This window comes from Carya illinoinensis, chromosome 5, assembly GCF_018687715.1.
Source record: "Carya illinoinensis cultivar Pawnee chromosome 5, C.illinoinensisPawnee_v1, whole genome shotgun sequence".
NCBI lineage: Eukaryota > Viridiplantae > Streptophyta > Magnoliopsida > Fagales > Juglandaceae > Carya > Carya illinoinensis.
In genome coordinates this window covers 33,860,824-33,876,798 of record NC_056756.1, presented here as the reverse complement: position 1 = coordinate 33,876,798, position 15,975 = coordinate 33,860,824, and the positions used below count along the sequence as shown (strand labels likewise).

Sequence of the window (15,975 nt, the reverse complement as noted above, 5' to 3'; positions counted from 1 at the left end):
CTTTAGATCCCTTTTATATCAAATAATACATCCAAATTCTTGATTTAGGTATTGGGGTTGCATTAGCACACCAAATCCATTCTTCTTCCTTTTTGCAGGTCTTTGATCGTGATGAGTTAGTGGTGAACAATGATCATCATGATTGTATAATTAAATTGAGTAATAAAACATAAGATACAATACAATAGGAGTGTAACCGATTTGGTCCGGTCTGGTTTTGGACAAAATTTAGGACTGAACTGGTATATACCGATTTTTCATTTTTCAAAATCGATTAAGTACCGGTTACACTTCTAAATCGGTACTCCGGTTTTACCGATTTCCAGTCCGATTCGGTCCAGTTTTAATGTATTATATTATATATTATATAATATAGTATATTATAGTATATAATACTATAGTGATAATATATAATATAGTGACATATTATAGTATAGAGTTACATTACACAACCACCCAATGTTCACTCAACCTCCGCACTCCAGCCTACATGGCTTTTTTTTTTTAATTAAAATGCGTGTTTTGATCAGAACATTTCAATTTCTCCCCCCCTCCCCCGGTTCGTCTTCACTTTCTTCAGAACTCTTCTCCGTGTTCTCTCCTTCACACCCCAGCTCGTGTCCTTCGCCAGCCTGACCCTCTCCCCGCCCCTGCATCACTACGGAACTATGTGGGTTCATCACTCCGTCACGGTGGAACAAAAGTTTCCCTCTGGGTGCACCATTTCCGTACGAGTTCTCCAGCCTCACGGTTTCAGTCCCCGCCTCGGCATCACTATTAAATTTATGCCATTCTTGGATGAGAATATACCCAAACTCAACAACCATTAAAAGAAAAAACATAGATCTAACAAACACAAAACTAAGGAAGGTAGAGATTAAAAAGAAAAATAAAAATAAAGTGCCTTCGGGGACGGTGAGAAGAGGCTGAAGGAAGTGAGTCAGATGGGTGGGTCTTGGAATCCGTCGAGGACGATTTCTTCTAGGGTTCGAGACTGAAGGGGTTGAGAGAGATGGGTCTTCGTTCAAGGGAGAGAGAGAGGTGAAGGGTGATGGGTGACAGAGAAGAGTCTCATGGTAATGGTGGAGGGTAGCTGCATTTAGGGGAGATGAAGAAGAGGGAGAAGAGTCTAAGGTGAGGGCGTCGGATTGAGGGGTGATGGAGAAGAGAGAGTGCGTAGGGTCGGATTGAGGGGTTATGGAGAAGAGAGAGTGCGTAGGGAGAAGAGTAAAAGGCAACACGGTTTATTTTGATAATAAACCGTGACGTGGAAGGAGTTGTTAGGGACCTCGGTCTAGTCCCTAAACACTATGGTTCTCTAGATCCACTTCACCCAACGATGACAGATGAGCCTATCCTTCTTGCGTGCCCCTTTACTTGAGTCTAGACTTGAGTGATGAGATTTTGTGAATATGGATGATTGATGTTGTGGTTTGTGAATTGGATCTTTGATGGAATTGTATGGTGTAGAGGATGATGATGGTATGGTGATGGTCGAATAGTGTGATTTGGCTAAGGTAGGCGCCCCTTGGGTGGTATTATGGTAAATATTGAAGTGAAGTTAGGGTTTAAGGTTTCGTAAAATATAGGAATCCTTATGGAGACTAGGGTTTTATGTAGGAAATATGGAGGCACTAGATCTAATGTAGATCTAGGGTTGTATGATGAAAGGACTTAGATCTAGGATTATAGAGGGTTATATGGAGACTAATATGGTGTTGGGATGATATGAAAGTGAATGAATGATGAAGAGAATAGTCAACAAAGCTAGATCTTCTTGGAAAAGTAGATCTAGTGTGTTGGGATGATATGGGGCGTGATATATAATGTTAAGTGCAAAAAGAGTAATGCAAAAACAATAAATAACAAGAATGAAACTCAATAATGAAAAAGAGAAACAAACTTGCTCATAGATTGATAGATGAATCAATACCCATCCACAAACGTCAAGGTGTTGAATCTCTATTTGGGATTCACACGGGTTGCACCCAAATAGCCCAAGTGCAAAGCACCGAAGGAGATCTCAAGAACAAATAAGCCGTCCACAAAGGAATTTGTCAAAAGATCATGAAAAATGAGACTGGGGTGACCTTTATATAAGCTTACAAATGGGAGACTCCTAATGGTACTTGAACAAGAAAATAAATCCTAGAAAGGAATTAATTCCTAGGAACACTAGTATAAGGAATTAATTCCTAGTTGTACTAAAACGAGAAAATAAAGAAATATATAAATAATAGATGAAATAAATAAAATAATAAAATAATGATAAAATTCTGGCCGTGGGGCCCATGTGGGACCCACGGCCTGACTGGTGCTGAAAATGGCCCATGGCATGGGCCATGGGCGTTAGCTGGCTAGCCATGGTCTGACTGCATGGATGGTGCCATGGTTGTTGGCTAGCTGGTCTGATCCTGCTGCATGGCTGGTGCTAATGGGCGGCACGCGTGGCCTGGCATAGCTTGCGTGTTGGTCAGGCTGCTGGTTAGGCAAGTGGCCTGGCTGGCTGGCCAGCCTGCTGGGCATGCTGGCCAGGTAGGTGGCCTGGCTTGCTGGCTGGCCTGCCTATGCATGCTGGCTGGGCTGGGCTAGCAAACCAGCCCACTAACCTCGCCAGTATGCTGATGCATGCTGTGCGGCACCAAGGGGATGCCAACAGCCTTGCTGGCATGCTGGCCGAGCTGTTGGCTGGCTGCATGGGCTTGCCATGGCATGCTGATGGCTCACCAGGGGGGCTGACTAGGCATGTCAGTGAGTGTGTCAAGATTTGACCCGGGGTAACTTTTCTAGAGGGTCTAACAGGAGGGTGGCATGCGTTAGGCGAACCGGAGACTGGGTAACTTTTTTCTATAGTATATTATAATATATAGTAATATAGTGTTAGTATAAATATTAATATGTATTATATAATATTAGTATAACTATTAATATAATAAACAAAATGATATAAGATTTTAAATTTTAAAATTATATTAATTAATAATTTATAATATAATACAAAACTATTTTACAAGTAATTATATATTATATATAAAAATTATATACAATAGAAAAATATATATATATAAATCGATTTGATTTGGCCTGATTTTATAAAAAAAAAAATTAAAATTGGATTGATTTTAATCTATTTTAAGAAAAATAAAATCAATACTAAACCGAATTAAATTCAAAACTGAACCCATCCTACCGATTTGGACAGATGCAATCCAATTTACCGATTCTTCGATTTTTTTTTAACCCTTACAATACAAATTGAAACAGCATCCGAAGTTAAGAATCATTCATCATTACAGTAATAATGGAAGTCTTCTCGATTAATTTATTAATTACCAGCGTAATTAAATAGATCTGTGGGGGGGACTTTATTGACATTCGGTCGGAGAAAGAAGGGTAAAGAGGTAATTAAGGAGGGAATGAGATCTGGGCCTTGTCGCCATGTGATTATCGCAAAGATTTGCGATAGCGACCTCTTCTGGTCCCTCACCTTCTGGACCTTCTGGCTAGTTCTCTGTCGAAATCATGTCCGATATTCCGACCAAACTGAGGTAGCATAATTTATGAAAGCTACAAAAGAAATTTTAGAAACAGAACAAAATTGAAAGAACCCAGAAGAGAACAAGATCGGACATGAGGATTTTAGACTTTGAAAAGAAAGAAATAATTCTCGGGGGGAAGATCATATTTAACCGAGCAACCAAAACGGATTTTGGGTTTTGTTAGAAAAACAGACAAAAACATGGCCGAATGGAAGCTCTTTTATCTATCTTTGTAGTTATGAGTTTCGAAAGTTTCGAAAGTTCAACTATCAGCTTTGATGTTATTAACTAAGGTGATTGGGGAGAGGCCGGTGTTAGACATGTAGTCTCGACTATTTATAAAAAACAAACTTGGGGGGGGGGGGGGGGGTGGTGGTGGGGACTGAGAGGAGGGTTTTGGAATGTGAAATAGTACACTGATAAAGAACAGCAACAGAGACAGGTAGCTAGATGCCTTTGGAGAGAGAGAGAGAGAGAGAGGGGAGACGAGCGTATCTTGGAAAATCCTAAAAAGTATAGGATAAATAAAATAAGCCGTCGTGAATCAAATCCACCTATTCTAAAAGCACCTTCCCATTATGCAAACATTGGCCCCCTCTTCCTAGTTTCTAGCGTACAAGTAGGTCTCTACCCGGGTGGGTGGGAAGAGAGAGAGAGAGCTGTTTTGCAATTGTTAGATATTGCTTGGTTTTGGTTGCGGGTGTTCTGATGGTTTTTGGGAGGTTTAAATACGCGAAACAATGCTGTAATTGATCAACTAACAGGTTTTTCGGAACTCCTTTATTTTCTTACCAAAAAAATGACAGTACATTTACTTGCGTATACATAATTTTGGGGTTTTCTAGCTTAGATATGAAGGGGGTAACACACAAACAAGAAGAAGAGGAGACAAAAGAGCAAGAGGGGTGAATGAGAGTTTAGTACCAATGGGTCTGAAGATGCAGCAGGGCCACCGTCAGTCTGTCGCTGTGAGATTGAATGGGCAAATGGGGACCAAAAGAGGGTACACATTCATTCAAGCCAACAGGGCTTGGCTCCCAAAGTTTCTGCTGCTTTGGATCATGGCGATGGCATTCTTGAGCATGACCATCTACAGTAGGATGGATGCCGATAATAAAGTGCGAAGGAAGGAGGCACTAGGAAGCATGTGTGATCAGAGAGCTAGAATGTTGCAAGATCAATTTAGTGTTTGCGTTAATCATGTTCACGCTCTCGCCATCCTCGTTTCCACATTCCATTATTATAAGAACCCTTCAGCAATTGATCAGGTTTGTGTTTCTTCTTGTGCTCGAGTTCTGAGCTAAAATTGTTTAGGCTTCGTTTGGTTGCCAGTTTATTAAGGGAAAGAGAAGAATTTGGAATCTGGGCATCTTCGGCCGTTTTGTCCCCATATAAATGAGGACTATAGTTACTTACAAAAATAAATAAATAAATGAGGACTGTAGTTAAATTTAGCCAAATTATTGTAAAAGATCTGCTTAAGTTGAATTTTCAGGTTCACAGGAAACGATAATTGGGGTGTTAAATGCAGGTGATTATGGAGTGTTTGTATTTTTCAGTTGAAGTTTATTGGGTGCTGTTAATTGCAAAAATGCAGGGAACTTTTGCCGAGTACACAGCTAGAACCGCTTTTGAGCGGCCATTACTGAGTGGGGTAGCCTATGCACAGAGAGTGACTAATTCAGAAAGGGAAAATTTTGAGAGGCAAAATGGTTGGACAATAAAGACAATGGAGACGGAGCCTTCACCTTTGCGAGACGAGTACGCTCCTGTCATATATTCTCAGGAAAGCGTTTCTTACCTTGAATCACTTGACATGATGTCTGGAGAGGTACTTCGCTTAACTTGCTTAGTGTTTACCTATCAAAACAAAAACAAAAAAAAAAAATCCTTTCTTAGAGTTTATGGTACGAGTAATGTATAAGTTTGGTGTTTCATATGGACTGCAAATTTGCCTCTGCATAAAGTAGGAAGACAGAGAAAACATTTTGAGGGCGAGGGCTACTGGGAAAGCCGTTTTGACAAGCCCTTTCAGGCTGCTGGGATCTCATCATCTTGGTGTTGTGCTGACATTCCCGGTTTACAAATCCAAGCTCTCTTTGAGCCCAACAGTTCAAGAGCGCATTGAAGGAACTGCAGGGTATGTCCTCTGAGTTTTCCTTTCTGATTGTAAGACTTTCTCAAAGTTTATGGTTGGCTTTGTTTGTTAAGTGTCTGCATTCAACTGTTTATGAACCCATTGAATGTGCCATGGTGGTTATTACTTATTAGGTTGATCTGTAAACTTGTATTTGGTGAAAGGTGGTGGTTTAAGGATGCAGTGTGTGACACCCCGCCATATCACGTCGCACAATAGATGAGAGAAGCATGATAGGGATAAATGGGTATGCAAAGGTGCATTGAGTGTCAAATTTCTCATTGGTTCCTTACTAGGTGGAATTAACTTTATAACGATTCCTGTTAAATAAAAAAATAACTTTATAGTGATGCAACGTAGTTCCAATTATAATTTTGAGTAGTCATTTTGGAGTAAAAACATAGATGTAGCTTGAGTGTTTCTAAGGTTGTCACTAATGATGTCTGAGTCAAATTACTATCTCCCTTGTAGCACTGAACACTTGGTATCATCTGGATCTCTTTTCCCGAGACAATATTGTTTTTTACAGGAAATTTAGCTCTTCCATTTTCATCCATATGCCGTTGAGTGTTCTGCCAATCTGGTTGGAGCAATATCCTTTAGCCCGGTCTGTAAATTTGCCATGTCCTTTAAGCACATGAGAAGCACATGTTTCCATTAATATCATTCAAAATCATGTGTACCTCACATGCTAGGGGGTAATTCTAAATAAGACTAATTTAAAAAAAAAGCATGATTCTCTCCATTGGGAAGTGGATCTCTTCTCATTGTTTTTTGTAGGTTGTACTCGAGTTGGGTGGGAAGCAACAATGATGATGGATTGGTTTGGGGCCCATCTAAGAAAGGAATGTATGATATCTACAATGTCCTATGTACTCAAGTAAGACCTCTTTCTTGTGAAAGTGTATTTGGAGGAACAAGACTCCCCCCCTCAGGTGAATCTTTGTGTGGACAACGGCATTGGGGAGGACTCTTACATTGGATTATGTGAGGAAGCAGGGTATTGTAGCAATCAATAGGTTGTGACATGGGTGGACCAGGGAGCCCTATACAACCCTCCTTATGATGTCCCTAGCCCCCAACTTGTGATTTGGCAGAGATATATGGCATTGGGATGTGCACCGTATGATTCACATCCCTCGCGTTTGTGTGCTCGTATGTGTAGCACACTTGTGTATAAATCATTGCAGCGGAAAAGAAGAAAATAGAAGGCATGTACTGTATTTATAGACATCAATACCAGAGAAAATATTAAAACACCAAACTCGGCATAATATACCATAAGCCTCAAAATGCTTTTGTCAAAGGTAGGCAAATCCTTGACTCAGTAATTATAGCCAATGAATGTCTGGATAGTCGAATCAAGTTGGGAGAGCCGGGGCTTTTGCGCAAGCTGGATATGGAAAAGCCTATGATAATGTCAATTGGAGATTTTTACTTTATATGCTTGAGAGATGTGGCTTTGGTATGAAGTGGCATAGATGGATCCATCACTGTATCTCTATGCCTTGTTTCTCTATGTTGGTGAATGACACACCAAAAGGCTTATTTAAAAGCTCATGATGATTGAGACAAGGTAACCCTCTATCTCCACTACTTTTTTGGTCTTTCAGATAGAAGCTTTTAGTAAGATGATTTCAGATTTCATGGAGGGTGGATTCATATTTGGATTCTTAGTGGGGGAGGCAATCACTAGTTCACTCAACATATCTCAATTATTATTCGCCAATGATACCTTAATCTTTTGTGGGGCTAGACATGATCAAATTCGAGCCTTGAGGGCTCTCCTATTATGCTTTGAAGTGCATTAGGTTTGAAGTTGGCCAAAGTCAGAAGTAGTGTCAATGGGGAATGTTCCTAATGTGGAGAGCACAATGTTCACTTTTGGGGTGTAAGATATCTCATCTACCCATGAAATATCTTGGCCTCCCATTGGGTGCTATGTTCAAATCAAAATCTATTTGGGACGATGTTCTAGAAAAAATGGAGATGAAATTAGTTACTTGGAAGATGATGTATTTATCTAAAAGGGGTAGGGTGACCCTAATCAAAAGCACTCTTTTCAATTTACCAACTTACTTCCTCTCATTATTTCCTCTTCCCGCCAATGTGGCTCATTGTATGGAGAAACTTCAATGTGATTTCTTTTTAGTATAAATGATGACGAGTTTAAATTCCACTTAGTAAAATAGGCCACAAGTTTCTCTTCCATTAAAGGAGGTTTGGGAATCCGAAACTTGAAATCTTTCAACAAAGCCTTGCTTGGCAAATGGTTATGGAGCACTATGAACGAGGGGCCTTGTGAAGGACCGCCATCGCATTGAAGCATAGGGAACCATGGAGAGGGTGGTGTTCTAATGAGGTGAGTGGATCTTATGGAGTGGGGTTATGGAAGAGGTTGGGACACATATGCAGTAAATACTTGCTTTACTGTGGGTAATGGATTGAAGGTTGAATTTTGGCATGATGTATGGTGTGATGATAGGGCATTCAAGGAAGTTTATCCACAAGCTTATTGCTTAGCAAGAATGAAAGAAGCCTTGATTGCGGATCCATTAATCATCTCCAATAGTCTTCCCCAGTAGAATGCTACATTCCATAGAGATGCACAAGATTGAGAAATTGAAGTTTTTTCAGCGTTGTTTGATTTTGTGTACTCCTCCCATTTGTCGGGGGAGGTGAAGACGATATTTTGGGGGCCCCCTAAGAAAGGGATATTCACAGTCTGATCTTCTACCACACCATGACCACGCACAATACAAATACATTTCCATGGAAGAGCATTTGGAAGACAAAGGCACCTCTAAAGGCAACATTTTTTGTATTGACAGCTTCTTTGGGCAAGATTCTCACTCTAGATAACTTGCGGAAATGTCGAATCATAGTCATGGATTGGTGTTGTATGTGCAAGAAGAGTGGAGAGTCCATTGATCATCAATTACTTCATTGTGAAAAACTATGGAATGAAGTTTTTGCTCGTTTGGGATTAGCTTGGGTGATACCGAGGAGGGTAAGTGACCTCCTAGCTTCTTGGAGTAGTATTTGGGGCAACTCTCAAATTGCATCCATATGGAAGATGGTACCAATATGCCTATGGTGGTGCATTTGGAGGGAGAGGAATGACAGAAGGTTTGAAGACCAAGAGCGGTCAATTGATGAGCTTAGAACTTTGTTTTTCAATATTTTACTCCATTGGTTGATTGTAATTGATTTTCTTGGCTTGACCTTCCATGATTTCCTTGTATCACTAAACTAGCACACTTAGGCATTGCTCTTGTATATGTCCCGTATACTTGGGCTTTTGCCTACTCTTTTAATCAATAAAAATTTTGTTTACTGATAAAAAAAAAAATTGTGAGAATGGTAGTGCTTTATGGAGTACGATTTTTTTCTTATTCGGGATAGAGTGGGTGATGCCTTCCTGAGTAGTGGATCTCCAAGCATGTAAGAGCCATCAATGTGAATTATTGTGGAAGATGACACCAGCTTGTAGGGTGTATTTGGAAAGAAATTGGCGTTATTATAAAGACTGAGAAAAAAGTGTTGGAGGTCAAAATCCTCCTTTCTTAAAACCCTGTATTATTGGACAGTGGTCCACAATAGTGTAGAGTCTTCTATTTCTACTTTCCATGAATTTTTAGCACCTTCTTCCTTTGCTAGTTGGGTGTTTTGTATAGTTCCTGTGTACTAGGGTAAAATATCCATTCTCGATCATATTGGACTCTCATAGTGCTTGTAAAACTGTGAGATAATTGACCTATTGCTTCTTTCATACATTTGCCTTTTTTTCCCTTCATGTATTTGCTAAATTAGCCACACTCTAAACTATGAGTTTATGATTTTGGTGATGGTTTGATGACTCACATGCCATGTGAGCCTTACTCCTAGACCATGTTCATTACTTGGACCAATCTTGAGCATTACTAACATCTGTGTCTTCCACTCTATGATGAACTCATTAGCAATAGCAGAGTACTCCCCACTATCACTTTCCTCTTGTCTATGACATGAAGGTTCAGCATGATCCCTCTTGGCAGCTCTCTTTTCTCCCTCTTTTTTTTTTTTTTATTATTATTATTATTATTTTATTTTACCCATCTTTAAAATATGTTTTGATGGCCTTGTATTGGACTAGAAATTAGAAGCCTTTTATTTCATTTTCTCAAATTAATGTGGAAATTTCTAGATGCTTGCTAATGGACTTCTGATTTAAAGCAGATATGTTGGTGGAGCCTTTGATGTTGAGTCCCTTGTGGAGAATTTGCTTGGCCAACTTGCTGGGAATCAGGCGATTTTAGTGAATGTGTATGATGTCACCAACTCCTCTGATCCCCTGATCATGTATGGTCACCAATATCAAGATGGTGGCACCTCTCTTTTACATGAGAGCAAGCTTGATTTTGGAGATCCTTTTCGGAAGCATCAAATGATATGTAGGTAAGTGTATCCAGCTGTTAGTCATATTTTCAGGGGACAGATGGAAGAGTTTCACGGTTTGTCTCATAGATGCTTATCATTGTATCTTGAGCAGATACCATCAGAAGGCACCTGTGTCATGGACAGCACTCAGCACGGCCTTTTTGTTCTTCGTGATTGGTTTACTAGTAGGTTATATCTTGTATGGTGCAGGAATTCACATTGTTAAAGTCGAAGATGATTTCCAGGAAATGGAAGAGTTGAAAGTTCGAGCAGAAGCTGCAGATGTTGCAAAATCACAGGTACTATTGATGTTTTTAAAGCATACTTCAATAAGTCAATTTCCTTGCTTTAACGATGTAACATGAGTTTTACTTCCAACCTTGCCAGTTTCTAGCTACTGTTTCTCATGAAATTAGAACACCCATGAATGGCATCCTAGGTATGTTCAATGTCCTAATTTTTTCTTCTCAATTGAAAATGTTATGTCTTCTTATTCTTCTTTTTATTTTTTTTCTCTTGAAAGCTATCTAATAAGTTATGAAATTGTTACTCTGCATATAATTGCAGGAATGCTTGCCCTGCTTTTAGATACAGAGCTGAGTTCAACTCAGAGGGATTATGCTCAAACTGCACAAGCCTGTGGGAAGGCACTTATAGCATTAATTAATGAGTTGCTTGACCGGGCAAAAATTGAGGCTGGCAAGTTAGAGCTGGACGCAGTCCCATTTGACCTCAGATCAATACTAGATGATGTCCTCTCTTTATTTTCCGAGAAGTCTAGACACAAAGGGATTGAGGTAAGCTCAGAAGCAAGCCAGTTTTTTCATCATCTTTGTAGACTGATATGGCCACCTGACCTGGTGTAAATATGAACCACTATTTGTTCTCTTCATCTCATGTTTAATCTGTCATTTTCGCTTGTCTTGCTATGGGTTCTACAATCCTCTGAACTTGGATATGTGACAAATTGGGAAACAAAGCTGGCAGTGTTTGTTTCCGATAAAGTTCCTGAAATCGTATTGGGGGATCCAGGGAGGTTCAGGCAGATTGTTACAAATCTTGTGGGCAACTCTGTTAAGGTACGTGTATCATTAAAGCTGGTATCTATTTCATGCAGATCAATTTATTTGGTTTATGTTGTGAACTTCACTTCAGGCAATGATCTTCTGTACTAGTGGAAGTTTATGGTTTGCCCTCTTGATGTGAACTTTAAACTATTGAGTCTGTTTATCAACCATTGATTTCACCATCTCTTCCAATCTAGTTGATGGTTAATATTAACCATAATGACATATTGCAGTTCACCGAACGGGGACATGTACTTGTTAAAGTTCATCTAGCTGAACACACAAAGGCCATGGTAAATAAAAATGCTGAAACTTGTCTGAATGGTAAATCAGATGGAGGTCAATTGGTATCTGGTGGTCATCAGTTTGAAAACTTGAGCAGTTGTGAAGCTGCTGATGAGCGGAATAGTTGGGATATGTTTAAGCATCTCATTGCTGATGAAGAGTTCTTTTCTGATGCTTCACCTAACATAATGAATGCAAATGAAGTGGCTGAACATGTCACTTTGATGGTATGTGTGGAGGATACTGGAATTGGGATTCCACTTTCTGCCCAGGATCGGGTTTTCATGCCCTTCATGCAGGCAGATAGCTCAACCTCTCGACATTATGGAGGAACTGGTATTGGCCTGAGCATCAGCAGGTGTCTGGTTGAGCTAATGGGTGGTCAGATAAATTTCATAAGCCGACCTCAGGTTGGCAGCACATTTTCATTCACTGCTGTTTTTGAAAGGTGCAAGAAAGATGCTTTCTGTGATATAAAAAAACCTAAATATGAAGATTTGCCTTCTGGTTTTAGAGGATTAAAAGCAGTAGTCGTTGATGAGAAACCAGTTAGAGCTGCTGTAACCAGGTACCATTTACAGAGACTAGGAATACTCGTTGAAGTTTCTAGTAGCATCAAGATTGCAGTTGCTATGTGTGGAAAGAATGGTTCTTTGACATCTCGGTTAGTTCTCCTTTATTTTCTTATTCTTTTTCTCATTTCCCCCACCTCAATTTTTGAATGATGCATCTCTATGTAAAAGGCAAAGCCATGACAACGTTATCAGATTTTGTTGGCACAGCCCAGAGGGAAAGTCTCACTAATGTACCATCACATCCCAAATTTTTCATTACACTTGTACCATTTTTCTTGTATGTTGCCCACCTGTGTAAAATTGTCCATGCTTCAGACCGTAAATTGTATGGACTGTGCATGGTTTTGGTTTTTCATTGGGTCGGGGTTGCCGTCGATTTATGAAGAGTGTATCCTTGTTGTTTCTTCTTCACTTGTCTTGTATAAATTTCCAATTGGATGAGATCCTTCAAATTCTTTTACCGTTGGTATTTGTGGAAACAACAATTGAATGCAATAAAGTAGGTTCTTGAACACAACAAAAGAGCAATGAGAGGGATACAACTCTTTTTACAATTCTATTTTAAATGGAAGACAGTTTTGTAAAATAAGTTGTGAAATAGTTATAGTAGTATTATTATTTTCCAAATATGCTCTTCATTTAAACCACAGTTTTCAAAGGGTTGTAAAAAGGGTTCTATATGTATCATATTCCCATATAGATAGACCAAACATTGCAATAGCATGGCATTACCTGGGTCTAAATACACAGCAATTAGTTTGGCAAGGAATGCCACGTATTTGTGCACAACACCTCTTCGAAAAACTCATTTTTAAATGAAAAATTTTTATATTATAATCTTCAGACAAGCTCCGAATTTACAATATGATGAAATAAAATCTGAGTAAAATACTTTATCTACTATGACAGAAACTTCCAGCCAGATTTAATTCTTGTTGAGAAGGAATCATGGATGTCTGGTGAGGAAGGAGGTCTGAATGTTCGACTATTAGAATCGAAACAGAATGGGAATATGTTTCAGGTGCCTAAGCTGGTTCTTCTCGCGACCAATATTAGGGATGCTGAATTTGAGAAATCAAAGGCAGCAGGTTTTTCAGATACCGTGATCATGAAACCTTTGAGGGCAAGTATGGTTGCTGCATGTCTTCAACAGGTGATGGGGATAGGGAAGAAGACACGGCAGGGGAAAGACATGCCTAATGAATCTTCTTACCTTCAGAGCCTGCTTTGTGGCAAGAAAATTTTAGTTGTTGATGACAATAGGGTTAACCGCAGGGTTGCTGCAGGTGCGCTGAAGAAGTTTGGAGCTGATGTGGAGTGCGTTGAGAGTGGGAAAGCTGCTCTGGCATTGCTTCAAATACCACATCATTTTGATGCCTGCTTCATGGATATTCAAATGCCTGAAATGGACGGGTATGTATTAAAATTCTTGAATGCAATCATTATATATCGTTACTTATTGATGAGCTGTCCCCTTTTTAATGCATTTACTTTAATATTTGTTCCACCCTGAGACATCAAAGAAAAGATTAAAAGCATTGCAATCAATGTTTCAACTAGTTTCACCTATATATAAAAAAAATGTTTCAACTAGTTTCAATTAATGGGTAACTACATATCATAACTTTGATACTTTGTTTGGCTGCTGAGACATATTCTGTGTATGTGCAACCATTTATCTTAATGGTACTTTTTTTAAATTGTGGGTCGTTTTAATGTGTCATGGCAAAATTAATCCCTCTATTAGTAGTTAAAATGATGCAACACCTATCTGATGCTGTCTAGTTTGTTCGCTACTGCATATATGTCTGACATGTATATCTCTTGGCGGCGAGGCTTGCATACTTATTGTTCAACTGTCCCAATGTTTTAGGAGACGAATACCACAATTTTTAATTTTTAATCATTATATTTTTTTTATTTTATTCTTTTTGGGGGCTGGTTTTTGGGGTGATCAACTGAAAGAAAAATCCAACCAGGAATTTTATTTAGTAGTGAACCCGACTGAAAGGTGCAACATTTCTGAAATAATCTTCTACCCACAAGGAATTGTTTACAGCAACAATCAGTCAAAACCTTGGCAGAGAACTTAGATTTGAGTTCTAGAAAGTGAGTGCTAAATCCGAGTCATTTCTGCCTTTTATTCTGGTTCATCTACTATCCCGACATATTTACAACTAAATTTCTGAATGACAATGACATATAAAACCTTTCTACATTAACCTGTCAAATCTCAAATTCGTATTGCAAACCAAGCATGATCATAAAACAGGAAAAAAATGCTGCTGAGCATATATGCATGACATCTGCAAGCCATGCTAGTTGGAACAGGGAACTTAAATTTTTTCCCAATTTTAAATTATTCCATACAAACTCAAGGCTAATATTAAAAATTGCCTAGTTACTCAGTTTTTATTTAGTTGTAGCAATTCTTAATGATATGGTTGGACCATTCACATGATGAGGCTCCTCAAAACTTTAGCCACATTTAGCTAAAAAACCATCCTTTTCTTTATATATATTAGTTATCCACCTTTACAAAACACTATTCATCCCACTCTATATACTACTATTCATCCCACTCTATATTCTTTCAGTACTTCTTTCCAGCATTGATATGTTTGAAACTACGTTATTTCCTAACCATCATATGTTTTTAAAATTCCGTCTCTTCCCAATACTGAACTCTCTAAACTTTGCCTTCTTCTAACGGTCATGTTCTAAATAAGAGTTGAGGGGGGACATCAAGGAAGAGAGACGCTTGTTTATTTGTTTTAGGAGAGGGCCTTTTATTTTTTTATTAAGTAGGAATAAGAGCCTTTTTTGAGCTAGGAGAGGCTTGAATATAATATTTGATCAAAAAAATATTTAGCTTTGCTATAGTTGCTCTCAGGAATTATTAAAATTTTCAAAATTTGGATTAAAGGCAATTTGGAGAGCTTGCTGACAAGTTGAATCATTTATATAAAAATGTTCTTGAAGTACAATCCACTGGTACCATCATCGCAACAAAACATGTAAATTTCCTCCAATTGCAGGTTTGAGGCCACTCGCCGAATACGCCTAATCGAGAGTAATGCTAATGAGCAAGTGAATGGTGGAGCTAATGATATAGGCACTATTAGGAGAGAGTGGCATGTGCCAATATTGGCCATGACAGCCGACGTGATTCATGCGACATATGATGAGTGCCTGAAATGTGGGATGGATGGGTATGTCTCGAAGCCTTTTGAGGAAGAGAATCTTTACCAGGCGGTTGCAAAGTTCTTCAAATCCAAATCCATGCCTGACTTATAACAAGAATTTCCAGTCACATTACTGGCAAACCTGAAGTGGCAAATGTGGGATGGATGGGTATGTCTCGAAGCCTTTTGAGGAAGAGAATCTTTACCAGGCGGTTGCAAAGTTCCTCAAATCCAAATCCATGCCTGACTTATAACAAGAATTTCCAGTTTCTCTTCCCAGGCGGTTGCAAAGTTCCTCAAATCCAAATCCATGCCTGACTTATAACAAGAATTTCCAGTCACATTACTGGCAAACCTGAAGTGGCAGCTCATGTAGGATGAAAAGTACCAGAAATTGAATGCTTTGTATATTTCGTTTTCCTTCAGATAGCAATGGTGGGTTTCCTTGAATGCAAAGAAGTCCTCAACTGACATCGTTTATAGGTTCAGTGATTATTTCTAACCGGCTCCAATTTAACATGATTAGATTTTAAGTACATGAATACTGCTACAAACATCTCCATCCCCACTTGTATGTATAGATCCCTAGACAGGGAGGGAGCTAAATTGTGTAGATCATATATTTTCGTTTGCTTTCCTGGGAATTCTTTGGAAAATGTCTCAATACCTTAATTTGTATAATTCTGTTATAAAAGACTTTTGGGCAATGAACATTTTTACGTTGAGAAAAGGAAAAGTTGTTCTGATTGAAATCAGATCTTAAACTAA

The 15,975-nt window shown here is 38.9% G+C and overlaps 1 protein-coding gene across 1 annotated transcript; it reads left to right on the top strand.

The window, feature by feature from the left end:
- Positions 1 to 3,932: 3,932 nt before the first annotated feature.
- Positions 3,933 to 15,975, top strand: LOC122311412 (histidine kinase 4-like). Its single transcript, XM_043125961.1, has 12 exons — positions 3,933 to 4,303; positions 4,390 to 4,807; positions 5,137 to 5,370; positions 5,510 to 5,679; positions 9,895 to 10,113; positions 10,208 to 10,394; positions 10,483 to 10,534; positions 10,663 to 10,892; positions 11,076 to 11,174; positions 11,396 to 12,111; positions 12,932 to 13,435; positions 15,061 to 15,975. The coding sequence occupies exons 2-12, from the start codon at positions 4,466 to 4,468 to the stop codon at positions 15,317 to 15,319; spliced, it is 3,012 nt and encodes a 1,003-aa protein (XP_042981895.1). The 5' UTR covers positions 3,933 to 4,303; positions 4,390 to 4,465; the 3' UTR covers positions 15,320 to 15,975.